At 43.2% G+C, this 27,932-nt stretch overlaps 1 protein-coding gene across 1 annotated transcript in view; it reads right to left on the bottom strand.

The window, feature by feature from the left end:
* The window catches only part of SNTB1 (syntrophin beta 1), a 196,978-nt gene that overhangs the window by 18,794 nt on the left and 150,252 nt on the right, over nt 1-27,932 (bottom strand). The window contains exon 4 of the mRNA XM_090283409.1: nt 7,503-7,642. Coding sequence (XP_090139535.1) covers nt 7,503-7,642 — 140 coding nt within the window. The remainder of the gene's footprint in view (nt 1-7,502; nt 7,643-27,932) is intronic.

The following is a 27,932-nucleotide window of genomic DNA, read 5'->3' as shown; positions in this document are numbered from 1 at the left end:
ACAGTCTGATAGATATTTTCACATCACAATAGTCTAACGTCTTGAGAAAGCTTCCTTTTAAGTTAATAGTCTTTATTAGTTAGCAGACTCAGAGCTCTGATTTTTATTTTTATTTATTTTTAATTATTTTTTTATTGTTTGTGCTACTGGTTGTCTCAATTTCCCCCCTTTGCCACCCTCCACCTCGCCCTCTCCCTACTTCCCATAGTCATTCCCCACACCATTATCTATGTCCACGGGTTCTTCATATATGCTCTTTGACTAATCCCTTTACCTTCTTTCAAACAGTCCCCACTTCTCCCCTTCCATCTTACAACTATCAGTCTGTTCCATGATTCTGTGCCTCTGATTTTATTTTGCTCATTAGATGATTTTGTTCATTAGTTGATTTTGTTCATTAGATTCCTCTTATAAGTGAGACCATATGGTATTTGTCTTTTACCAACTGGCTTATTTCACTTAGCTTAATAGTCTCCAGTTCCTTCCATGCTGTCGCAAATGGCAGGAGTTCCTTCTTTCTCTCTGCTGCATAGTATTCCATTGTGTAAATGTACCACAGTTTTTTAATTCACTCATCTACAGACGGGCACTTAGGCTGTTTCTAGACGTGAGGAATTTTCTGGTTATCTTTTTATGTGTTCCCTTAGCCCATCTATGCCTTAATTAGTCAACATAGATCACAATGTGTTATAGAATATGGATTATTACAAAACCTTCAAGAATGTCTTTGTGTAACATAATGACAATTAAAATTAGTCCTATTTTACTGGGAACCTGAAACCATGAGTGAATAACCTGAACAATTAGCTCTTACAGCACTTGGCTTTTATCCCTTATATTTCTATTTTTTATTAAAAAAAAAGAAATTCTCCTACCATTAGCCCCTAGTACAATGTCATTCCCTAACAGGAGCCTTTTAAAAGTTTCTTAAACAGAACATTCTTGCCCCAAGGAGGAAGCCATCATTAGGCCACCTGCCTCTAGTATTGTTACAAGTAGCATTCAGAACTAACTTTGTGGTGTGATTGAGGGGTTCCAGTCTCCCCATTTCCATCTCACACTTCTCTCCTGCAACAAACCAACCAACAACTCTTCCATCAGCCCAGTCCTTATACCTCAATGTCTTTAAGACACTACGAGTACCTGATAAATGCAATATGACATATAGGATCAAATATATCCAGTTGCTTATCAGTCATGCACATATTAATTACAATTATTTTCTCCAATCTTAACAATTGCTAACATTTATCAATCAATTATTATGACTCAGTCATACGCTAAACACTTACATACACCGTCTCAATTGGTCCCATCAATGATTGTATAAAGTAGAGGATGCTATTACCCTCTTCATGATGAGGATTCAATTCCAGAGAGACTGATATTTTGCCCAACATCACATTGCAAGTAGAAGTCTTATGACTCACCTCTTGCTTAGTTTGATGCCAAAGTCATCAAACAAATGACTTTAGATCTCCCTGTTCTGCTAATTTCCACCAGCTCTGAGGAGCTCTCAACTTGGTAAGAGGGGGCACCAGGCACATAGGGAAGCATGTGATGGGCAGGCGTGTAGACAAACCCCACACTTTTCCAAGTTTGACAGAGTGTAGATCCTTGGGCATGTAGATCCTTTTGCGCTACCCTAGGGAATGCCCATGGAAAATGCCCACCTTCCCTAAGAGTGCGGAAGCCTCCCAGGCTTCATGTGAAAACCACAGGCAGATGGTGATATAAATGTTTGACAAATGCAATCGGCCAAACTTTCCCTGTGGAAAGCATTCCTAAAAGTTCTGAGGCTGGCCTGGGGCATCAACTACTTTTAGCACTTAGAAACAGGTTAGCTCCTTAGGCACCAACAATTACGCCACAGGAGGGATGTGTAACCTTTTTCATCTCATGGCACACATAGACTAATTACTGAAGTTCCGCAGCACACCAAAATGTATATTGTTGGCCAATCTGATTTTTAAAATAGGTATAATTTTGATTCATTCACACTGGACAGCTATTACTGTGTTGGACACTGTCATTTTTAATTTGACAGTCTAAGGGAAAAGAAGTCAGTGCACCTGACTAAGTAGTCAGGGATTGCGTGTTTTAAAAGTTCTTGCAACACACCGTTTGAAAATTGCTGCCCTATCAATTTAGTAGGAAGGCTCAGTGTCTTTGGGTCCCAAGTGGTGTCAAAAGAGAGAAGTGCACATTCATCAGTTTCTCTTTCTCTGCTTCTCCAAACCCTTCGGACCCACAGGTCACAGAACTGGGTGCAGACCAACGTCACTCCTTTTACAAGCCCTGTACTTCTGAACCTTTTGCGAACAAACCGGATGTGTAGAATTTCTGTGCTAGACCTCCTCTAGAATTCCAGAAATATTGTGACCTTAATCCTCGCTCTCTGTAGGCCCATCTCACTTGACAATTAAGATGACAGAGACAGAACACCAACACACTTATTCGATACGGGCGAGAGTTTATGGGGTGTTGTTTTGTTTCGTTTTTCATGTTCAGCAACATCCAATGAGCTCTGGCTAAGCAAAAAATGTTTTTCCAAGGACTCATAAAAAGCTGAGGGAGGAGAAGAGCTGAAATTACAACATGTTTGCAAACTTCCTGAGTGCATTGCTACGATTTGCACTATGGATGCACAGAGGCACCATCCAAGTTTGCTAGTGGAAGAGCTGACACTTGTCAACATCTATGCTTGGTGGCTGTCACCAAGACCATGTGAGCATTTCTGGGGCCACTGCTATGAAACACAATCCAATTTTCACCTTCCAGAGAAAACATAAATTAGATATGCCTGGACCTAAAAGAATAACCAAAACAAATATACAAATCAACTATGAATTGTTGAGGGAGTAACTCAATTTTAGAAGAAACCTGTTTTTTACTGGCTGTACTCCCAGCCAGCTCTTCTTGTGCAAGGGGAGAGACTGTATCCAACATCTGAACAATGTTTTCCAGCACTGCTGAGGCCACGGCAAGGGGACTGACCAGTTGCTCAGTCCTGCTGCGTGCCAGGCATTATACTAAATCAGGCTGCACTTACATCATTACTATGGATTGAATTCTACCCATCACCACCCCATCAGTTCTGTGTTGAAGCCTTAACCCTCAATGAAACTATATTTAGAAGTCATTATGGTTAAATGTGGTTATGAGGAAAGGCACCATGTTCTGATGGGATTAGTGTCCTTATGAGAAGAGACACCAGAGAGATCAATCTCTCTCTCCCCAAATGTGCACAAAGAAGTCATGAGACTATACAGCAAGATGAGGCCCCCTTTACAAACAAAGGTCGATGAGAGCTCTCACCAGAAACTGACCAAACTGGCACCTGGCCTTGGACTTGCAGCCTCCAGAATTGTGAGAAAGTAATTATCTACTGCTTAAGCTACTGAATCTCTGGTATTTTGTTGTGGCAGCCCGAGCTAACAAATACAGTCATCTTATTTTAATTTTCATAATCACTCTGCAGTAGATGTGATGATTGAGTTGTCAGGAGAGCTAAGGAAATGTTTATATGATACACTCACAATATTCAAAGGGCCACTAAAACTCTAGGGAGTAAGAACATGCTTTTGGGAGGTGCAGAGAATGTTATTTGAGAGGGTAGACTTGAATCAGAGTCCCAGGTTTTTCTTCCTAGCTGTCTGATTTGGGGTAAGTTCCTTTACCTCATAGTCCCTCCATTTGCCTGCCTGTGCACTAGGAATAGAACCTAAACCTCATGGGGTTTTGAGGGTTAAATGTGGGAACCCTGAGGACTACATTTGCCCAATGCTTGTTAGAAACATGTATTCCTGACTCCCAGTCTGGCATGCAGAGCCAGAATCTCCAAGGAAGGATCCTTACGACAGGAACCTTCAATAAGCAGCCAGGTAATTCTTAAATAGGAAAAGTGTTGCTAACTCAGATGGAATCCATGTAAAGCATTTGGCCTTGACCCAGTCTCCCTTTACAAAGGTTAGCCCCTGGTTTATTACCACCTGGTTTATTCTAAGTCCTGTTTAACGTTGTCTATAGGTTCTAGGAAACTGTCACTTTAAGTGAAGTGACGTAATAATGAAAACCAATTTTACCATACACTAACTGACATACAGAAATATGCCCTAGGAATTTAACTCTTGTTTAAGTCAATTAGTCTATGGTAAAATTGGTTTAGGTCACAGTTTGTAAGAACCTATTTGACTACATGATGTGAGGACTTAACTATATTTGCAAATGCTACTACCATGGCCTTCTGGATAATGTCACCCAGGATGATTAATTAGTAGTCACCATGCAATACAATTTTAGAAGACATACCTCCATATCCATAAGCAAAAATTAAGCTGTACATTTAAGATATGTGCACATCACTGTTTATAAATTATACCTCATTACAAGATTTTAGAAAGAAATCTACAGAAGTCAAAACTCCCCTTCTTTAGAAAAACGCATGCAAAGACAAATACAGAGTAGTGCTGCTAGATAGCTATGTGCCCCAATGCTCACAGATAAAGGACGCAGTTTCACGTGTGACTGTAGGGAACACATGGGAAGGAAGGAGCCACTTGACGAGTATAAATATGTGGCTGTGGAAGCAGCCAACGGAAGTAGAGGGGTAACCTCTGTCATGGAAGGACCCAGACAGAGTGTTCCTTTGATTTCTACCACTCCGGGAGAAACGAACGGCCTCAGCCCTGCCTCCCCTCTCAGAGAGCTGGCTCTCCCTGCCAGGATAGAACAGGTCCAGCCTTCAGCTGGGGGAATCCTGCTCCACATTATCTCGTGCCCAAGCCCAGCCTGAATCTGCAGCAGAGTACACGTCCCCGGCACGATTACTCGGGAAAGGGTCATTTTCTAGACACATTCCCAGTCGTGCAAGGAAGCGGACCACGAGCCATGACTATGCAAACCAGAGCGGCTGATGCATAAGCCAAAAAGGTCAGATAAAAACCCGATTCCCCTAAAGTGCGTCTCCCCCTGGGCTTTGGAGGCAACAGCGTTCCCTGAGCGCATTTGGCCGCTGAGCGCTGTGATGGAGGGAGGGGGCGTGGTCAGCCTGGGGGGAAGCACCATCCTGGCGAAAGAACCACGGATGGAGACTCTTTTCCAGCTGCTGCTCAGGACCAGGCAGCAAATGACCTACTAGCTTGAGGGAATGGACTGAGAAAGAATAGCCAGGACCGTTCTAACATCTCCGACAGAGCCTGCCTCACAAGCTACAGCTGGAGATCATGGTCACAATTATGGGACTAATTTTGTCATTGCTCATAAGGCAGATATACATGTCTAACAACACATTTTCCTCTGCAGTTCAGTGGTCGGGCTGGGTCACTTGGGAAAGGACAATAAGTTGGGAGATGGAGCATCACTTTTGTGTCGGATTTGTGTTTAGATGGTGGACACCGATTCCTGATGCATCTTTTTTTCTAAATGGCCAGTTTTCACTGAAGGGGTTTCCATTTTCTGTTTTTATACGGGATGCAGGTTTATGGTTCTAGGCTCCTCAGGTGTCATTTACTGGGTCTGTACCCCCACCCCCCCTTTCTGGAAACTTTGCTTTGAGACGTTCACATCCACAGCTTTCTTCAGATTGGCCCTGCACTGCTGGAGCCCCGCTTGTGCAGACGGCCCCAGGAGCCTCGAGGTGACATCCTGCCAGGCAGCCTGGGCTTTGACAGACGGCTACAGGAGTACGTGACCAGTCCGGTCACTGGCCTGCATTGGGACAAAGTCTGAGGTAATAATTTATGCTCTGGGGCACTGCTTTCGAATAGAACTTTCTGTGATGATGGGAATGTTCTCATCTGTGTTGTCCAAAATGGTAGCCATTAGCCACCACTGCCAAGCACTTGAAATGTGGCTACTGCCCCAGAGGGACAGGAGTTTTGAAATCCGGAGTGAATGAGGGCATGCGTGCATGAAGGAAGAAGCTGCCTCCTCTCCTGGTCAGAACGCTCAGAACCTGGGAGGTGGAAGCCATGTCCCAGCGTCAGTTTCATTTTCAAGTTGCCTCGCAGTTACCTAGAGACTCCACCTCATTTAAACTTCTGTTCCTGAGAATCATTCCAAGAGGCATGAGTCCAAGTTCTCTCCATAGTAACTGGAATACTGGGAGCGTGGCCTAATCTGTCTTTGGTTTCAGTTGTGAGACAGTCTCAGAATCTGGCTTGATTTTGAATGGACCCCAAGACAGAACCTGACTCTTCATATGGACATTTGAGGGCGTCTGGATTCTGATTATTGAGGTTTTGTTGTAAACATTTAATAGCTCTCCTGACAAAGATTTTGAGGCTTAGGAAACTCAAAAATTAAATTACTGTTTTATATTATTTTATTTATTATTTCTAAGTGATCTAGGTCTGGCCCCCAGCCCTTGATGGCTTCCTCTGTTTCCCTCTGGGGCCCGTAATTGCCATCCGCTGGCCACCCTTGCTGGTTTCCATAATCAACCATGAGTGGAAGTAAGAGGAGTTTTCAGGAGTTTCAGCTCTGCTCACTACCACCATTTCGATTCTGTGTTAACCTCTTGCTCTGCCACTGGGCCCCTCTCTTCCTTGCACCTGAACCTCAACTATAACCTAGTTGGCATCTCAGTCCATCCGGAATGGAGAACCCATCTTGTTTCTGTCTTTTGCTTGGGACAGAGGCCCCAAAACCTCAGTCCACTACATGCTTTCTCTGTAGGGCCAATTTCTTCCAGAGTTTGTCCCACATGGTTTAATAATTCATTCAACAGACATTTAAGGGCCCAGCATTGCCAGGCACTATGCCAGGGAGGCCGCAAACATCACGTTAGCACTCCTAGCTTCTAGATAAAGAATCAAGGGTGTCGGAATGGTAAAAACTGTGCCTGTGATCATAAGGCACATGCAGAAAGGGCTGGCAATAGAAGCCACGTCTGGGACTTGTCGGCTACTTGAAGGCAAGACTCGGGTTTGAAGTGCTTTTGTGCTCAGGATATAGGCCTTCAAAGCATGGCAGTAGCACACGATGCATTAAGATAATACATCACATGAGCAATCAATGGGCCTTGATGGTCCTATGAACAGACAGACCCTGGCAGCCCCACTTCCCTAGGAAGCATCACTTAGCTGAGGAAGAACTTGTTATGGAGTCTTGTAGACTTTCACATATGACATTCCTGGTGCTGCCACGCAAAGACTTACTTGTAGGATAATTCCTTCTAGCTGAACTCCGAGACTGTACATACAGGTGTCTAGTTCATCTCAAAGGGGAGGGGATAGAGAGCCAGGAAGGTCCCAGACTCAGCTGGGACCATGTCACAGATGTCACTGTTCCTTCACGATGCACGAGCAGTTTGTTCTTGGTCTCTGTGTTTGGCCATAACTGATAACGCATCTGGCTAAAAACAGGTGGCTACATTCCAGAGGAGCTCTCAGCTCCTGTTCCAACAGTAAGCGGTCGTACAAGGTACTGAGATAACTGCAATTGAATAAAACAGATTCAAACTGCGGGCACGTCCTGCGCAACCGCAAAGCCATGGCTACCTGGTGGCAATGAGAGGGTACATGTGAACGGGGCTGAACCAGGCTTCCTTCCTCCGTGGCATGCTGTCGTAGATTAAAAGGTCCTTCTCGGTCAGTACAACCAGGGCTGGCTTCCACTGTTTCTCGCTCTCCCCGGGCACCTGAAAGAGAAAGCAGAGAACTGGCAAACGACAGCCTGAGAAAAGAGGGACTGGAAAGGAGAAGTTGGCTTCCCCCGAATCAGGAGACCCAACAATGGGGATGTTTTTTGTTTCCGGTGGTAAAACTAAAATGAAAAGAAGTCGTTCCGGGCCTCATGATTCTTGATCCTTTGAAAACACATTTTCTCAAGGCTCGGAGACGTATAGTCAGTGCAGCCAAGGAGCAGCCCAATGACAAACAGCTGTCACTGCTTCGCACCTGCCAGTCAGCACTGAGATTTTATTTCATTGTGGGGTGCAGGTGCGTGGGGAACTAGGCGCTCCCAGCTGGTTCTGGTAAAGTGCATTGTTTTTCTTATGAGATGGCAAGGCTTGAAAGCCTTGGGATAAATATCCAAAGGTTCCGGAAGTGCATTATGGAGGCGAAGATCTGTCTGACCAAGTATGAGATATCATAGATGTGCCCCAGTCTTTCACTCTTTTAGATTGTTTTTGCAATTTCAGCACCACCTTGAAGTTCTCTTGGTCTAGAATGTTGGGTTCTATTCACCGTAGATAATTCTTTAACTCAAGGGCTGAGGTGACCTGGCAGAGAGGGATATGAGAAGATTCACACATGACTTGGATGACTGGACCAGATGACCCTTCAAGTCTATTCTGATCTTGGGAGTCTGTGTAGCTCAGATCTTATCTCTGACCTGTGTCATACCCACAAGCTCCCTAAACGTTCTTCTGTCTATGAAAATGCCCAGCTTCCAATTGGAACTCTGGGATACATTTTGATGCTTAGTTTGGAACAACTCAGTGCTCTAGCCTTGCAACTCAAAGCAGGGATCATGTCCCAAGAGTATTAGCGTGCTAGAAATGCAGCGTCTCAGGCCCATCCCGGGCCTACTGAACCTGAATTTGCATTTTAACAAGACCTTCAGCTGATGCATATACTCACTAAAGATTAAGAAGCGCTGTTATAGGTGAGATTAAGATTGTCTTTGACATTGGCAACTAATTCAGTGAAAATTCAACCCTCTCATCACAAACCACTAACCAAAACCTATTTAGAATTAAATTAGATACTAAGCTAAATAAATAAAAAAGCTAACTCCTTCCCTTTCTCTTGTATTGAGGTGGAAGCAAGTGCTTGTGGCTTTAGGAATGAGTGCTCAAAACAGAGCTGTGGCAGGATGGTGTAAGGGTTGAGCTTCGCAGGTTATGTAGTTCTCTAGGCTGCCTGGGTCTGCTCCTGCTCTGTTGTGTATAGCCTGTGTAGCTTTCGGTAAGTTATTTTTCTCTGTGCTTCTCTCTCCTCACTGTCAAGGATAACATCATCTACAACCGTGGTTAAGGGTGCTGACTCTGGAGCCAGAATGCCTGGACCCGAATCAGAGCTCTGTGATTTACCAGCCGGGGGGTCTGGGGCAAGTCAGTGACTCTCTGTACCTCAGTTTCTGCATCTTTAAAATGGGGAAATAATAGCACTTGTATGAGAGGGTTGTTGTGAGGATTGAGTTAAAATGTCTAAAATGCTTAGCACAGCTCAGAAGAAGCACCATTTAGAGCTGGGTAAGTAGCACGGACCTCAGCAGGCTACAGTGGAGGTGAAATGAGACCATGCATGTAATGTGCTTAGCGCCGTGTCTGGCAGATGGTAAGGTCCTCAGTGAAACTTAAGGTGGGAAAACTGTAGCAGACTCACAGAATTCCACTCACAGACTTGTCAAAAAAAAAAAAAAAAAAGGTATTCTTTGTAAATGGCAACGATATGATAAAGGAACAATTTTCCTTGAGAAAAATTATAAGACAAGCCCAGAATATCTTTGTTGCTGATAATCTCGATTCGCTCTCCTTGGATCTTATCCAAAGTTCTCCCAAGAAGAATTTGTCATACAATGATCACCTATATTATTTAATGTCTCTCCTTCAACAAGTTAAAATGAAACCTTCATTCTTTTCTAGAAGGAAGAAATCCCCTGTGAAGTTATTTATACTAGAATGTGAAAGGCTGCCTGGTCTACTTCTCCCTTTATGCATTTTATGAATACTTAAGCATACTTAAACAACAAAACAACAGCATCTTCAAGAGATCAAAATGAATTGTTAGAGGAGATAACGTACCAGACCCTACAAGGTGAACAAGCTGTGCCCTCAAGGCATAAAGTATTTGGGAGATTTGGAGTAAATTTTTTCCAGCTTCTACATTAAACCTCGTAAATTACTTTTCCAGCTCATTAAATAAGGCTGGGGAAGCTACAAATGATCCTCCCAAAGTGCCTATCTTACTTACCTCGTCAGATCTGATCCATTAACTTTGCCTGGAACCAGTCATTTCAATGTGAACACAACTAAGCATCCTTTTTCAAAAACAATATCAAGTTTGCAAAAGAAACCTCAACAGTAAGCACCTGTATGTAGTACAATGCAGACCATTCTAAGGATGGAACCACAAACTTACCCACATGTCAAGTGGTATAAATAGGTATGAATAATTGCAACCTCCTAAAAATTTTTGCAGTGTATTAAAGAACCATGTGTGGATATGTTAAGTCTGCCGTGAGAAGACTCAGAGGGCATTTTCACCTTTCCTGCATGCAGAGCCTTGGTTTTAATACTACATGAATGCTCAAAGGTAGAAGTCTGCCCAAGAGGACAGACGACTTTCCAAGGAGAAAAATTTCACATTGAAGAACAGGTTTTCAAAACTATACTTTGGGCCACATAGCATCCTATCACAAAGCCTTTCAAGAGTATCTTCTTTGGACTTGAGTATTTGTGCTGTTGTTCATGACAACTGTGATTATAAATCCAAGTGTCCTGGCACCCAAAGATCCTCCAATGTTAATGCAACAGTTCTGGGGATGTATCCGCATTTTATTAAAACCTGACTCCTGAAACAGATGTGAAGTGACTTCCATCTCAGTCCCAGCTTCCTGCCATTAGATGCTGTCACAGTTTCTTAAGAACTGATCATGTTTCTAATGAAAAAGGTGAAGGCAAAGAAACAAGGAAGCAGACATTCAATTCTGAGATTATTCTGAAGCCCAGCTGGGAGCTGAATCCTGTCCCTGCAGTCACTTCTGCAGAGCATGAGAGAAAAGGTTTACAAAATGACAAGAAGAATTTAAGAATGGAAAGAAGTCACTGGTGAGAACTGAGGGAAGCAGGTACAAATGTATCGACATGTTGGATACCTTAAACTTACACACTGTTCCATGTCAGTTGCATCTCAATTTTTAAAAAGGATCAAGGGAAGTAAAATCATTTAATCTTCAATTTGAGAAAGGTCTCTTAAGTCATCTAGTTCAGTGGCTTTCAAACTTTTGAAATTCATTAGACCCTCTTATCAGATTAAATCACGAGCCATAGAACAAAATTAAAACAATTGAAAGAAGGTCTGTATGGGGTTGCAGCCTGGTTGGTATCCCAGGCTTGATGTCTTTATCCTACCACCACCTACACCTCTGGGTAAGGTTCCTGGAAGACAATTTGGAAACTACTGACCTTGGCTCCTCTAAAATACCTAGAATCTGCAGATCATGTTCAAAGAGACGGTTTTATCAAGTTTTCAGTGCCTTTTTTTTTGGTAGGTATTTCCCAAGAAAAGAATGATATTGTTGCCTCTTAAGCTGAGTTGCAAGGATTAAATTAATTAATACATAGAGAAGGCTTAGAAAAGTGTCTTGTACCAGTGGGCAAACAAGCCTTAAAAAGTGTTAGTTATCCTTGCTACTATATCAAAGTAAGAATAACTTTATATCAGATTAAAGAGCTGAGCAAGAATCACTGGCCTTTGTGAGTCTGGAGTCCCCAACTACCAAAGGATGGGATAAGACTAAATTATTGTTAACAATGTTTCCGACTTCAAAGCTGGAGCATTTTTTCACATTAAAATCCCCTGCTTCTAGAATGGGGCTGCTTTAATTGCTGGGACTCTTGCTTTATAACTCTTCTTTGTTCCGTGGACTTGTTCACAGGACAAAACCAATGTGTGGGCCTGTTTTTTTTTCCCCTCCTGCCCACTCACTCTTCCCAACATACTTATCTATTTTCTATCTGAGCGCAGACTGTCAGGAAGGGCTCATTGTCTTTGAGGCCAAATAGTAATGTCCTCAAAATCCAATGTCTTCCAGATCCAATGTCTTCCAAATCCCACTGAGGGTTCTGAACAGATAACAGTCATGAGCCACATGACGACATTTAGTCAGCAACGGGCCACATTTACAATGGTGGTCCCATAAGATTATAATGGAGCTGAAACTCTCCTGTTACCTAGTGACATCATAGCTCAACAAATTATAATTGCATATAATATTCAGTACACTAACAGGCTGTCGCTGTCCAGGTTTGTAGCCTGGGAGTGATAGGCTATACCATACAGCCTAGGCGTGCAGTAGGCTGTACCATCTTGGTTTGTAAGTGCACTGTGAGATATTCCACAATGACGAAATTAATGAGCGCTGCCTTTTTCAGAACGTATCCACGTCAAGCGATGCATGACTCCTAACTGCTATGAGCACTTGTTTGCTAATTTGTAACATGATGATAAGGCCTTCCCATGCATATTTTAGGAGGATTAAACGAGACAATGTATATAAAGCACTTCCCAGTGGGCAGATACTGGAAATGTTACACTATCCCCACCACACACCTCGTATGTGCTTTCCTCCAGCTACCCTGCTCAGGAAGGAACATCTCAATACAAGGGGGGCAGAGTGGCAAATTTTCGCCAAGGAAGAAAGTCAATCACATCTTTTGTGTTGCAGATGATGGTTATCTTTTATTTTTGTCTTTTCACCTCAGGTTTCTAGGTATTTAGAACAAAAGACAAGATACCAGAGTAATTTAAAAAACAAAAACAAAACAGCAGTTATCAATTTCCAAATGCTTCACAGACATGAGATAGTTAATCCCTGCACCAATTCTCAGAGGCAGATAAAGATGACCTTCCCTTTACCAAAAGAAAAGGAATGTAAGCCACATACATATAATAAAACCCCAGACTCAGGGTTTGTAGCTGGAAAGCTCGCTGGAGTCAGCCTCCAAGTTAGCACGGTGAGACTTTGGTGCTCGTGTTCTAGTTAAGTCACCTCGGGTGTCGGCAGGGCCCGGCTCCCTCTGAAGGCTCTAGGGAAGAATCCTTCCTTGCCTCTTCCTAGCTTCTGGTTGCGACCAGTGTTCCTTGGTGTTTTGTGGCTTGAAGCTGCATCACTCCAATCTCTGCCTCCATTGTTGTCACAAGGGACTTCCTTTGTGTCTTCATATGGCTTTCTTATAAGGACAACTGCCATTGGTTTTAAAGCCCACCCAAGTCCAATAGGAACTCAACTAATTAAACCTGCAGAGAGACCCTATTACCAAATCAAGTCACATTCTGACAGCTTGCATAGACATGAACTTTGGGTGGGGGTGGGGGCAAAGACAAGAAAGTTGTAAGAAACCATTACATTTCCAGTTTTCTTTTTGCCTTTGAATACTTGCAGGCACAGAGTAAATTCTGGAAAGTTATTTACTGAGCATGTGGAAGGTCAGATGATAATTTGCTCACACAGAGGCCTTTGATGGCTCTATTAAAAGTGATGCCTTGGTCGCAGGGACTTCATAATAAAGCCAACCTTGGGGCACATCACACATTTCCAAGGAGATAAGGGCACAGCCAGGATTTTAAATCTCCTCTCATCATGCAGCTTCACAGGAAGAGGAGGCAGAAGGCAAGTGAAGGTCGTGTCCCGACCACGGCATAGAGTATTTCAACCCCACCAGCCTGGCCTTTCAACTCTTTTGCCTCATTTGCTTACTACTAGACAGCTCTTTGAAATGACAATACTCTAAGATACATTCCAGGCACTGATTCCACAGTCTCTTCTTGCTTTAAAAAAAATTGTTGGATTCAACTTGGATTACTCTGTTTTATTGAGAGTTCAGGCTAAACTCAATCATGCTGGATTAATAAATGTGAAGAAGCAGATCCATCGACCGAAGCCTGGGTCTTGTGAAGTTTGGGGTGATTTTCCAGCCTATGACCTCCTCTGCCTTTAGAAAAGCAGAATGACAGCCTGCCGGAACAGCCTGCCCCCTGCCACAGGCAAGAGGGGCACCAACCTGTGCCCCTGTCTGCCTTCTTGTCCACTTCAACCCGTTACCTCCCCACCCAAGGAAAGAAGCGCGTTACTGTCATGGTTCAGATCTAGGGGCTGTCATGGGACCTCTTAATAGCAGGCATTGTCATACTTGTCAAAGGTGGGTGTCTGTGGTCCCTACCCAAATCCTCGTATCTGCATAGTGAAAATGTATATGCCCCTAGGGGCTGAATGGTCATCTTGGTTCACATGACTCACTTGTTTCCATACCCAAGCATCCTAGCTTCAAGAGAAACCATCGCAGACCAGGCGCATCATTCACCCATGTTCTATACAACTCGACATTTATTTGAGTTTGGCATCAGGGATTATTGAACATTTGCTCAGTGGTTAATGAATGTATTTTTTTCTTGTTTCCCATTAGTACATCATTTCCTCTCACTCTTGGTTGGAGACCCTAGAAAGGAGGAGGGGTGAATAGTAACATTATCTCAATCCTCCCCACACTCAGCATTCTGGGAGAAATCTTGGCCATGAACTTGGGACCAAACAAGATTCTGCCGTGCCTGCTTATTTCCCTTCCTACATTAGTCTTTATAGCTTATTCTCTCCTTCCCTGCACAGAACCCCTGGCTCTACCATGACCACTAAACTGTTTTCACCTCCCTCACCCAACTTTCTGGATCTAGACCAGCACCTCCCCCGCAAACCTTCCATCTTATTAGTGAGCCTGGAAGGCTAGCTCACCAACCATTCTATTTAGTGTGAAAAATTTTATTTGTCCCTCCTTCAGTGCCTAAGCTCAACTGGGAACATCCTGAGATGCTCCCCCAGGACATGGCCATTTATTCTGGACCACTTCAAAACAGCAGCTATTTGAAGTGGAGACCTGCTGTCTGTATGATTGTATGAAAGTGACTTCCTTAGGGTGCTTCACAGTCGTTTATTCTTGTAAACCTGTAAACATCCCTTTTTCATTCTGTTTACTTGTTTGCTCAGCTCCACCTTTTCTGAGAAAAGTCCAGAAGTACATTTCCACACCATGCCCTGCCTGGATTATATAATATCATAACTGGGTAAGGTCAGAACACTTAGGGGTTTGCTCTCTCTCTGGATTTCTTAAAAAGAGTAGTAAGTTAGGAAGAGCAGTTAGGAGAGAAAGCTTTAGAGAGAACCTGACACACTAGATTTTTGTGTCATTTAAATCCAATGGTTTAAATATTCCCATGACAGGAAAAGAATTCTCTTGATCAAGGGAGGATAAGCCCGGGGGAGAAAACATGTTTTGAGCACCTGCTCCAGATGAGCCTGGTTATGGGTGTGTTGTGTCTCTCCCTCTCCCCAATTAACATGGTGCAGTCTTAACCCCCTTATATCACAGAATGTGACCGTTCTTGGAAATATGGTCATTGCAGATACAATAAAGAGCCTCGATTATTCAGAGCAGAATTTAGTTAAGATGAGGTCATACTGAAACCCAGTGGACCCTAATCCAATATGGCTGGTGTGGTTATAAAAGGGGACATGTGGACACGTATAAGGAGAACACTGTGTGAGTACTGAAGGCAGACATCAGGCTGTTGTATCTACAAGGCACAGGATGCTCAGTTTTCCAGCAAACCACCAGAAGCTAGGAGAGAAGCGTGGAGCAGATCCTCCCTCACAGAGCACAGAAGCTGCTAACCCCGCTGACACCTGAATCTTGGGGTCCTAGCATCCAAAACTGTGAGACATTTGTAGCAGTTCGCTATGGCAGTCTTAAGAAATAATACAAGCACCATGCTCTGGCTTGTCTCCCTTAATCCTTTCAATACTTGGAGGCATTTATTATTATCCCCATTTTACAGAAGAAGAAGCCATAGTTCAGAGAGGTCACACACCAGCCACGGTTCTGTAATTAGGGTTATAAAGACACTTAATGTGCCTTCTTGATTTCAGAGCTGTGCTATTTCCAGATTACAAAGATGCTTCCCCTAAGAAAGGAAAAGGGGGATGCCATGGAAAAATGAGGGGGGAGAGATAGGAGGGAGGACAGCTGGGAACTCAGCGGTAATGTCTCCGGCTGGCTGGCATGTCTGGGGTCCTGTTCTGTGCAGCTCTGCAGCCTCACAGCTTGGCCTTAACCTTCATTTTTGCCCTTATTTTCCACCTCTCAGCACACGAGGCTCCACCCCTGAGTTCGTAAATTCCCCTCCAAATAACCAAAGATCTTTATTCCCCCAGTCCCACAGCTGATTAAAGTAATTCAAGATAAAGATGTAAATTACTCATGACCCTTAGTATGTTGTTCACCAAGGGATATTTCTATTTATAACGAGTGGTTGGGGCAAAATCAGTCGATTGCCGTTACTCTTCACCGCACAATTGAAGGGTGAGTATATGAAGCATGGTTTCTCCTCTAAAGGCAGTCCATTATACTGTAAATTCCATTTACATTTTTTTTTTTTTTAATTTTCGCAAACTCTATTCTTCACTGCTGATGCTCACCCTGGTATAAATGTTCCCAAATTCTAAGATAGTGAAGTCCACCTTAATGCGCTATGCAGTTTTAAAATTAAACTTAGTAACATGTAACAGACAAGTACTGTAGGCTATGACAGTGTGTTTGGATATTTGAAACTATCCAACTTTTCTAGATATTTGCATCACCAGGGAATTAAGTGGCTCCTGAACTTTTCATCTCACAGCTTAGAAACCACTAGGTTTGAAATATACACTTTCAGCAATGTTATAGTGGTTATATTAACCATAGACTCTTCTAGACAAGAAGTCCCAAATTCAGAGGACCAGATATAAGGCACAAAATCTTCCTTGAGGTAGCTTGTTTTCAGAATTACTTTATCATGACCGGGAAAGGTTGGGAGCACAGCACTGCCAAATCGCCAATCTTTTCAAAGGAAGCCATAAACCTACATTTTTTTGAAATGTGAGTGCTCCCTATTTTTAAAAGTTAGTGTATTAGTTTCCTCTTGCTGCTCTAGGAAATACCACAAACATGGTGGTGCTTATTCCCTTAGAGTTCTGGAGGCAGAAGTCCCAAATTCAAGAAGCTGGCAGTAATGCTTCCTTCTGGAGGCTCCGGGGGAGAGCCCAGTTCCTTGACTCTTCCAGCATCTTGAGGCTGCCTGCGTTCCTTCCTCAGCTCACCGCCCCAGAGGACATTACATTTTCTCCCTCTATCACTGGGTCACCTTTTCTTGTCTCTGACTCTCCTGCCTCCCTATTAGTAGGACCCGTGTGATTAAACTGGGCTGCCCAGATAATGTAAAAGTCTCACCATCTCAAGACCCTTAACTTTATACAACTGCAAAGTTCCTTTTGTCATGTAAGGCAACATATCCACGGGGGCTGAGGACTGGGGCGTGGACATCTTCGGGGGCTGTCCTCTGCCGACCTCAGCAGGCAGCTGGTTTGCGTTAGAAAAATTAAGTAGGGAGTGACGTCATAGGAAATTTGGCATTTGTTTTAAAATCTCCAGCATGCTCTCTCCCACCCCTTTACCCAACCATGGGAGGTGGAGAAAACAAGATAGACAATCTACTAACAATTATTAAAACTGGGTTATGGGTACCTGGAGGTTCATTATTGTTTTTTCTTTTATGTCAGTATTTTCTGTAATAAAAAAAATTAAAAAGTAAACAATATGGAGACCAAGGAAAATACAGCGGCCAGGCAGACATGGCCCACGGGCTGCCAGGCTGCTGTTGAATAATGAGCACCTCCCTGTTGAGAAGTACACAGCACACACAAGCACAATTGCTGCAGAGCCATTCACGGACCTAACATACAGGGTTTTGATGAGGTCCTAGTTTCTTAAAGGTCCCTACGTTCTGCTCGAGTGCAACTGTGATGTAAATACCTGAAGGCTAAGGTATGAGACTAGGTATTAGCTACTGGGACTGGTAAGAGCAGCCTAGCTGTGCTGTGTGTGCATGCGTGTGTGAGTGTGTCACTCAGGGTAGCCCAGCTAGTGGCCCCCTTGAAGGAATACCATCTTTGTCTCTATGTAAGAAGTGCATACCCCAAAAGAGGACTTCTCGTGCAGGTGATGCAAGTGAAGGGACAGAGAACGAGGTAGGTTAGTGATCTTTCTAGGACAAACTGAAATTTATTGGAGAAAATTTATATACAGTGGCTTTAAGATGTAGGACTCTCCATTTTCTTGAAACAGCTCTCACAAAGGACAATGGTCTCCATAACAATCCTCTGCCCCTAACACGTTACCCATTCCTGCTGTCTTACTTATTCCTTTTGTTGACCTTAAACAGACAGCTGGATAGTTCTCCAGCAAAATGGGTTTATTTGGGAACAACAAAGAATTGCAATTTGGGACATGAAGTTGAAAGGCAAGCGATTCTGTCCTTCATGTAGTAGCGGTTCCATATTTTATCCAGGTTTGCACAGCACCTCCATAATGCCCGGATATAGATTCTGGCAGGCCTCTGAAGGACCTATGTCATCCCTAGGTGTCTTGGGCCTCCAAATTCTGTGAACAGTATCTAACCAGGGTTGCTTAAAGGGTCCAGAGGCCTGTGATCTCTGTGCTCAATTACATTCCCAGTTGGTTCAACAAAATATCTTTGACTTCCAGGCTTGACTTCTCTAATGCCCAGGAAACATGCCCTTTAAAGGGATACTGATATGCAGCAGACATTCATAATATTGTAAACAGTTATCTTTTGAAAGATTGACATTATCATTAAATCCAAACAGAGCAAGTCCTTAAAAAAAAAAATAAAGGTCTGTGCTCAGAAGTGTTTTCTGATTTTGTTTTTATCGGGTGTGCCTGTGGTTTCCTTGTTGATTTCCTATTTTATTTATTTTTCAAAGCAGAGAGCCAAGAGTTCTTTGAAGGAAGAAGCTGTTGGAGTATCTGGCCTCAGCCCCACCTCAGTATTTTCTCAAGTCATGGCCTGGTCTAACAGCTATTCAGTGACATCAGACATCATAACATTATTCACTATGTGAAAGAAATATCAACATGTTTGCTTTCAGTTGCCTCTATTAAAGCGTTAGAACTAAACAAATAAAAGCAAAAAAAAAAAAATTCATTTTAGAGAAATCTCAACATTTATGTATCTAGGACCGAGTAACAAATTCCAAAGTCCACTTATCTTACTTTAGTTTAAATGCCTTCATGAAACCTGCCCCAGCTGGGAAGACGCCTTTTTTTTCCCTTCTCTGACCTCCTGGAAGCAAGGAGGCAATCTGGTATTAAGAACATAAATCTTGTTGTCAGACTGTTCAAGTCTGCAAGTCAGCTCGGCTATTTCCAGTGCGATCGTGACCGAGTTACTTATCTTCTCCATGCTTCGCTTTCCTCATCTGTGAAATGGGGGAGATCAGAGTCCCCTCCCACCCCCCATAGGACTATCAGGAGGATGGGATCAGATAATGTGCATAAATAGATGATAGCACTGGGCCCGGCAAATGGTAAGTTCTCAGAAAACAGTGCTTCTCAAAGGTTAATCTACAGATCACAAACTCTGCCATTTGGGCTGCCTCACAACCAGCTGGGATGGGCTGCTCTCTACAAATTCCGATGCCTTTGTCTCCTGGAGTCCATGTATTTCAAAGCGCTGGAGGTGGCTCCAGGAATCTGCATTTAGAGCAAGGGCCCTGGGTAAGTCTCTTGTGCACACTCTTTGAGAAAATCTGCAATAAGCGTCCGTTGCCATTACCACTATCATAATATGCATAGCACTCATTGTCTACCAGTGAGTCCCAGAGATGAGCTCCCTTAGATTTCCTGCCTCAGCGTCACTGGGGCACTAATTAAAAATGCAGACTCTTGAATCCCCAGTCCACTGAATTCTGATATCTAGGGACGGAGACTACCCCTCTCTATTTTTGTAACTTCTGGAGACGCGGTGTACAGCTTGCTCTGGGGTCCCCTTGACCCACATAACTCACTCTGACACTGGATCATAGCCCTTTATTTTTTAACCATTTAGTCAGTGTCTACAATACTGTGATAGATGTTTGTTGTTGAAATGAGCTGAGCTGAATAAAGAAAGGTGTATCTGCCCAAGTAAACCTCTAAGCAGAGACCAGCTCTGCTCAGGGATTGTCCCGTCCTCATTCCTTCCTAATGTTATAACCACAGACATAGTAGTTCTCCCAAACTCTAGTGATTAATGTGCCATGTTCGCAATTTTTGTGCTATTGTGAGAATAGCTGCTGGCCGCCCACCGGTTACCTATTTTCTCCTTTTTACTAAAAAACATCCAAAATTATGAGGAGTGGCAATAGGTCCGGTTAAAAAAATTATATTTCTTGACTGCTGCCTATCTTTCATATTCACCCTCCTTCAACAGTTCCACCATAGAAGGGTCTTCTGCCTCCACCCCATTAGACTCATTTAAAGATCCAAGTTCACACTCACTCGGCTGGATCACAGGTACAGGCACTTCTGACACTGAAAAGAGGTCTCTTTCATGTCTACCGGGGCACTCTGTGTTGTGATCAAACAGGAGACCCTGTAAACGTTATTTCACAATAGAAAAGGAGCTGTGAAAACATAGAGTGACATGTGTCTTCATCTTTTCTCTCACACCCTGTGTTTTCTCCCTCAGGTCGCCCTTACACAATGAACATGTTTGCAGCCCACATGCCCTTTGTGTGATCGTGAAAAGAATCATAAGGGTAACTCCAAGGATGTTGGACATTCTAGCAGAGCTCAGCAGAATTAAATGCGACATAGGAAGGCACTGCTTTCCAATGTGGTACCGTGCCAGGCTTGGCACCTTTCCGAATAGGAGTGTTTTCTGGATGACCTTGGACCTATGCAAGGGTTTTTAATAACAAATTTTATATAAAATTAAACTACCCTCATTCTAATTAAATATGAGATCTTACTTCAAATCTATAAAACTGATCATGTTGCATACTAACTATTAAGAATGTAACTGCAGAGAGGGGGAAGAAGTACCTTGGCTTCTCCCTGCTCCTGTCCTTCAATTTCTACCAGTACCCCCGACACCGGCCTCATTTAAGGAGATAACAGCATCTAAGTCACAGGATAACTGAGAATCAAATGAGATAACATAAGAAAAGAAGGAAGCATAGGAAGCATTATACATGTTACAAAGGTATGTTCTTTATTAGTAATGGTACCTGGAATCCCACATGCCCCTTGCCTTGCAGAGCTCATCAGATGTGAAATGATATCTACCGTCTGTCCTATCAGCACATCCTTAACCACATCTGATCCCTGCTACCCCTGTGCTACTCGTAGGTTTCAACTGAACACATCAGCAGCACCTTGAATTTTGTGGGACGGGTCATGTGCCAGGCACTACACTTCCCTAAAGAAAGCATCTGCCGAAGTGGATAACACAAAACACATACCATGACCTGCCCAACACTGAGCACCGTGGGTCCTCACACCCCGCCCTCCAGGATTCTCCCTGTTCCCCGGATCATCAGTAAGTTCTCACAATCAGCCATTCCAGACTCCTCAAGCACACGCTTCTGGTCTTTTCTTTTGCTTCCAACCACTCTGAGGTAGCTTGTTTTCAGAATTATCTGCTTTTCATTTGCCAAATTCTGTTAGATTTAGCTGATTTCATTGCCACCTTTTGACCCTCAGAGAGTTGGGGATCTTTTTCATTACAGTTTCTTTCTTCCTCTATCCATCTAAAGACCTGAGGATCGAAGGCATACATGCTCTTCTTGATAGACTTGCCAGAGTTGCATAGCAACTCCGGATATCCTCACTCTCTGCCAGGGATGAACGTCTAAGAATTACTCTGGCTTTAGCCTCACAATGTGGGGAGTGTAAGGTTTTGGACAGAAAACACAATAATCAGGACAATGTGATGGATTGTAGATGTCCTGCAGCTGGTACCAACAACTGCCCTCCTGTATGAGTCTGTACAGGCATTCCTTCCAGCCGCTTTTGCCTCAGACAAATCTCGCCTCCAACAAATTTTGGGGTCCTTTCCAGCCTCATCCCCCTGAGTGTCCCACACAGTCTTATCTGTACGGTTTTCTCTCCCAACCGCAGAAAAACTTAGTTCTTTTGCCCTCAGCGTGTGCAAAGGAGTGTGACTTAGACTAAAGGAAATCATTTCCTTAATATGCAAGCATTTTGGTCTCAACAGCTGCAAAGATCCATTCTCATTAAATTAAATTGAAAAAGGGATTATTTAGTTGAAGATGATGATGATGATGATGGAACAAGTAAAAAAAAGTCCACCATTTGAGTTTAATTTTACTACTTTCTCATGAAGAGAATATTAGGGGACAGTCTCTTCCTACTGCTTTTATTAATAGTCACTAATAATCTACATTTGACCCCACTTATGAGAAAAGCTGAGTTATCTATGGACATAGACTTTTCTAAGGCTGAAAGTTTTGCCAGAAAGCTACTTGGATATATATCTACATATCTATCTTTCTATCTATCTTTCTATCTATCTATCTATCTATCTATCTATCTATCTATCTATCTATCTATCTACCTATCTATCTAAAAGACCTATATTAAAATGTGAAGCTGAGCAGTTTTTAAAAATTCATTCACCTCCGTAGACCAGGCCATCCCAGATGAATGAGGTAATATGTATTCATTCCTGTGACAAATATGTTTTGAGCATGTGTTGTATGCCAAGCTCTGCGTTGGGAGCTGAGAATGTTGTAAGAAGGAGAAGCAGACACACTCCCAGATGGAACTTCCAGGCTGGAAGGAGGGACAGATGTTATGTAAATCATTATAAATTGTGATAACTGCTGCCACTCATCATGAGGCTTATACAGGAATCTACTGAGTCACACTTTCTCCTTCTCTGGAGGCTTTGCTATTCTAAATTCTAAAATTCCCTTTGCATTGAATACCATTAAAGGCAAGTGTTTACATGGTCAGTGAATTTGATGCACACACCTGGAATAACAGGTGCATGGATATTGCCAGCTTTCTCTAAATATTTCTGCAAACAGCAGATTCCTTTGCACATGATCCTTCAACCACACCCTGTTCCCATGGCTTTTTGGGTGGGGCGGGGTGGGGTAAATGTTTATACAGCTGTTAAAATGAAAAAGGAGGAAATAAAACAACTTTTGGGATTCAGAAAAAAAACCGTCCAAAATAGATCCTCCCTTCTCTTGCTTTGGTTTTCCATCTTCTCAGACTTAAAAAAAAAAAAAAAAAATTCAGATGTAGAAGAGTTTTGATTCACAGGGAGAATAATTAAGAGGATTGTGAGGTCAGTGAAGCCTCACTGAGGCCACCAGGAATGATTCGTCAGCTACCCGACAGCCAGCAGAGCTACCAGCGGAAGCAGTCAGGAAGCAAGCCGCAAACCCTGCACTCGGGGCACCAGCGGAAGAGCCAACCTGGCTCGCAGCCTCCGCCCGCCCCCCCTTTTTTTCTTTGTTGCCTTTCATTATGTTCCAGCCCCCTCAGGGCTCACCTCTGATTCCATTTTTTTATAATCTTCCATCCAATCACATATCTGTTTGGCACATCCTGTGCCATTGTACCACAGGGGACTGGATAGTGGAAAAGGTACAAGTAGTCCCTGTCCTCCTGGAACTTAGAATCTATGGCGGTGACAGAGATAAAAAGGATGGAAGCAAACAAATGAATACAAAATTGTGATAATAAGCAAAGCAGGTGATAAGGGAGCAGGGGTGAGAATAACAGTTGAAATAAACTCATCCTTATAAGGACTCTTAGGGCTGAAAGGGTTACTCTGGTAGGACGTATTTGTGTCTTAACATGGGACAATTAAGCCAAAGAAATGAATTACTACTCATGGAATTTCAGCCGCAAAATGGCACAAAGAGAAAATTATTTGGGGAGATGGCACACTGGGCAGATGTTTTTCCTAATCCCATACATCACCTCATCTAGGAAGCCATCTGGGGAGTCTACTTTTAAAGCTGGCCCAAATTCACAAATCCAAAAAAGTCCTGTTCTAGAAGCGGGGAAATACCGAACTGTTCAAGGCGGTTCCTTCTTGGGACGGGGCTAGGCAGGAGGGGAGGAGGGAGGGATGACTTTCACTGTTTGCTTCACCCAGTTCTTAACTGTTGAACCTTCAACGAGCCTTATTATTTTGCCACTTACGAAGCAGGGGCAGGTCTCTTCTAAAGAGCTCAGGTCTTAATGTAGAAACCCTAAATGACTTTTCTATTTCTGAACTGTTTCCAACTTTGAACTTGAAGTGGTGGTAATGTGTTACAGCCACGGTAGGAAAGTAGTTCAACTTGGGAGTATGGATCTCGCCTCCCACATGTAATGTGATAGATTTTTATCAACATGTGTGAGGTGCTCCTGCCTGTTTGATAGCCAGGGTTCTTGCCAAATGGGGCTTTTTACTGAATGGCAATTTTCAGGCACATCAGTGAAAAAATGAACTTCCTTCACAACAGCCCCGCAAGGAAGGGTCCTAATTAACGAGCTTGCTAATTGATCACCGTTTTGACTGGTATGCTCTCTTAATGATGACGTAAGTCATCAGCTAATTACACAAAGCAAGTGTTGGGGAGCACCCCCATCCGAGGAGGCAGAGTCCGCTAATTTGCTGATCTCTGCGGTCTGGAAGAGGCTGGTCTCTTGTGGAGCCAAAGCCGCAGCCGCAGGGCACAAGCCCTTGCCAGGAATGAAAAATGGATGGCAAATAGTGTTCACAATGAGCACATGTTACTTTTTTAAAATTGTTAAAAATGTCACCAAAATGAATGAAAAACAAACCACGTCCATCTTCTTGTTTATTCTTTCTCCTTTTCTGCTCGGCAGGAAGGGAAGGGTGATGTGTCTCTAACTAACGTTATTCCAGCAACACTGGGCCACTGTTCTGCCTGATTATTTTCCAGGCTTTGCAGGAAATACTTGAAAAATTGGCTCCTGATTTTCAAGGAATCATAGCACACGCCCTGTTGCCCATGTGAAAATATGTAATCCTAAGGGCAGGAGAGGTGAGACTTACTAAACTCATATTTCCCACCCTAATCTTTCCTTTCGGGACCCTTCCACGAGGATGGACCGATGTCCTTAGCCCGCCGGTCTCATAGGTGTCTACTTAATCACAGAAGACTTACACAGTTATTTAATCAAATAGGGTTGTATTTTGCCTTGCACATTTTCTGCTGATCACTACTTGATTTGCAATTTCTCATGTTGTTGTTTCCTTTGTGAATCAGCTTATAAACTACCTGAGAACAGGGTCTACGTTTTGCATTGTGTAACCCACTAATGCCCTAGAGCAGGGCTGACCCTACCAGGCAATTAACCCAAACTTGCTGCATTTTCCTTGATAATGCTAAACACAGCACTTATAATATTAATGGTGGTTGTTTGTTTTACCCACCACTAAGCTTGAGGTGAATTAGACCTTTGGTCAAGGCACTTTTAACCACCTGTCGGCCAGGTATCAAAGAGTGGGGGAAAGGGAAAAGTAGCAAAATTATCAAGTAGCAATCGGAAGCTCTAGGGGAAAAAGGTAATAAATAGAGAAATTAGAACAATTATTTTAAATTATTTTTTACATATTTGTGGAGTGGTTTTTATGTTCGCTATAATAGTCTTTAAAGAATTAAATCATAGAAGGAATAATTAGCTCTGAGACACAAGGTGATAGGAAGCCAATTCAGCTACCACAAAAGGTAGTGCCAGACATGGAGCAATCTCTTTTGGATTTGCTGAAAGTAGTCTTGGGATGTTTTCTCCTGTTTACCTGTAGGGTGTGTTCTTACTTAGAAGACAGCTGCCTCACAGTTAATTCAAGTCTTTTCTTTCCAGAGCCTTCCCTGAATCCCGCCAAACTGAAACACCTGTTTGACTTCCCTCATCTATCTCTCACCTTAGCATAGATCCTGGGGCCTGAGTCAGCTGCTCAAATTTAACTTCAGCACTGGACAGGGAGCACTTGAGAAAAGTGATCGTGTTTATTTTGTGCTTCCACCTTACACAGTGATCCCAATAATGACAATGACAACAGCAGCAATGATTACTATTAATGAAATCTCATTATGTCAGATGTGGCTAAGGTTTGAATGTTTATGTCTCCCTCTCAACCATCACCCCCTGCTCCACCCCCCACCCAAATCATCTTGAAATCCTGATCCCCAAGGTGATAGTATTAGGAGGCAGGGCCTTTGGAAGGTGATTGTGTTCTGAGGGCAGAGGCCTCCTGAATGAGATTTGTGCTTTTTATAAAAGACTCCACAAAAGTCCCTTGCCCTTCTCCCCTGTGAGGATACAAGAAGTTTCCACCTGGAAGGGGGCCTTCACCTGACCGCTCTGGCACCCTAACCTTGGACTCCCAGCTTCCAGAACGATGAGAAATACTTCCTGTTGTTGTTAAGCCACCCAGTGAGTGGTGTTCTGCTATAGCAGCCTGGATAGGCTACGACAGATGTGATAAGCACTCTGCATACATTATATCAGTTAATCTTTACAAAACCTTTGCAAAGTAGTCATCATACCCCTTTCATAGATAAGAAAATGAGTTTAGAAATTAAATGGAAGTCGCTTGTTTGAGCCATGCACTTAAGTCATTTACAAACCAGGTTGGTTTCATAGTTCATGCTCTTCTTTACTGCAGCAGAGAGTGGTGGTTGTTACACTTAAGTGTGTGTCAGAAACTCCTAGGAGCTTGCGGAAAATGCAGATTTCCAGGCCCTGCCGTTTGGGGTAATTTTGATTTAGCAGATTTGGGGGAAGGCCCCCAAATATGCATTTTTAACTAGTACCGCCACCTCCAGTCAATTCTGGTGGAATTCCACACAATAGAGTCTTGTGAAACCCTACAATACTGTTGCTTGCTGACCGGATGCCCAACTGCTGGTGGTGAGTGAGTGAACATAACATTTATTAACACTTACATAAAATGAGTAGTCTATGACATTCCTGGTGTCTGTCTCTGCAAGGGTAAAGATGAAGAATTACAATGGTGAGATTGCTGTAGGAACCACTATGTTAAACAAATCCAAATGGGCTTCTTTATATCAGGATATCTTAGAGCCTTTAAGGTCAGCAAAATAGAGCATTTTTTTTCAGTCATTTGAGCATGGATTCTATCCCTTCTTTTTCTCTTACATAAGCCCTTTTAAACTGTAGTAACAGAATCTGGAAAGCAGTGTCTTGGCAAATAAATTAATAATAGCTCCCGTCTACATGGGGCTCTACAGTTTACCAAGTGCTTCAACATGCATCATTATTGCCATTTTCAGGCACGGATGCAGGAGCGCGGAGGCTGTCGCTGGGTTCCCCAGGGAGAAGGAGCTCACAGGAGCTGAGCGGAGACCTGCATCGAGTCCCTTGGGTTCGGTGTCCACTGTTATCTACGATATCATGGGGGTGCCCTTCTTTCCTAGATAACCTTAGTGCTTAGGAAAAGCAGCGCAATCTAGTGCCAAGCCATCAAGCCTTTCTTTGCCCCTGTTTCCTTATTTCTAAAATAAGACATTTGCAACACATTTCAGAGGTACCCTGTTCGATGTCAAACGGTGTATGAGTTTACAATTATTTTTCTTAACTCCTTAACAACTTTAACCAATCTGTCTTGAATGAGGAGCCAGTAACAGCGCTAGGCACTCTGGGTATAGTAAAGCGTTAGGCACAGTTCCCTCCCTGGTGCTTTATGTCTCCTGGAATGTGCTGGTAGAACTTTGTGTGCAAATATATTTTGAAAAATTGCTTCCAAGGCCACAGGAGCAGGTCCTTTTGTACCCTGGCACGGGGTACGATCTCCTGAAAACACACACACACACACACACACACACACACACACACAAAACCAGACAGTACAGCATTGCCTTGAAATGCCACCAACCTCGTCGTGGTCAGTGTCACAGGGTCATATCTGAAGGTCTTAAATCTGCAGTTACTCAACAGCAGAGCTGGAACTCAGCTTCTCTTTGGTAATAAAAGCTATTATCTGACTCTTTAAACATTTCAACATTTCTCCCTATTTCACAGTTCATAAAGCACCCCTCTGATGTGGAGGGATTTTTTTATTTAAGAGGAAATATAAGACAGCATGTTTTTTCCACCTCTCAATTGCTGACAGCTTCCCCTAAGCTATGACACGCTGATTCTACAACACACCTTTTCTAACTGCTTGTATTTGTTGAGATGCCACTGCACTTGGGGGTCTTACTGCCTTGCTCCCAACTCCATCTCATTGTGTGTCTGGCATTAGCACTGCCAGAGCTGGGTTAATATGTACAGCATGCAACTCATTAGCTGCGCATTAGTATGAGAGCCGGGA

This window comes from Furipterus horrens, unplaced genomic scaffold, assembly GCF_987537825.1.
Source record: "Furipterus horrens unplaced genomic scaffold, mFurHor1.1.pri manual_scaffold_7, whole genome shotgun sequence".
NCBI classification, from domain to species: domain Eukaryota; kingdom Metazoa; phylum Chordata; class Mammalia; order Chiroptera; family Furipteridae; genus Furipterus; species Furipterus horrens.
The sequence above is the reverse complement of the archived record's forward strand: the minus strand, read 5'-3'. Positions and strand labels throughout refer to the sequence as shown.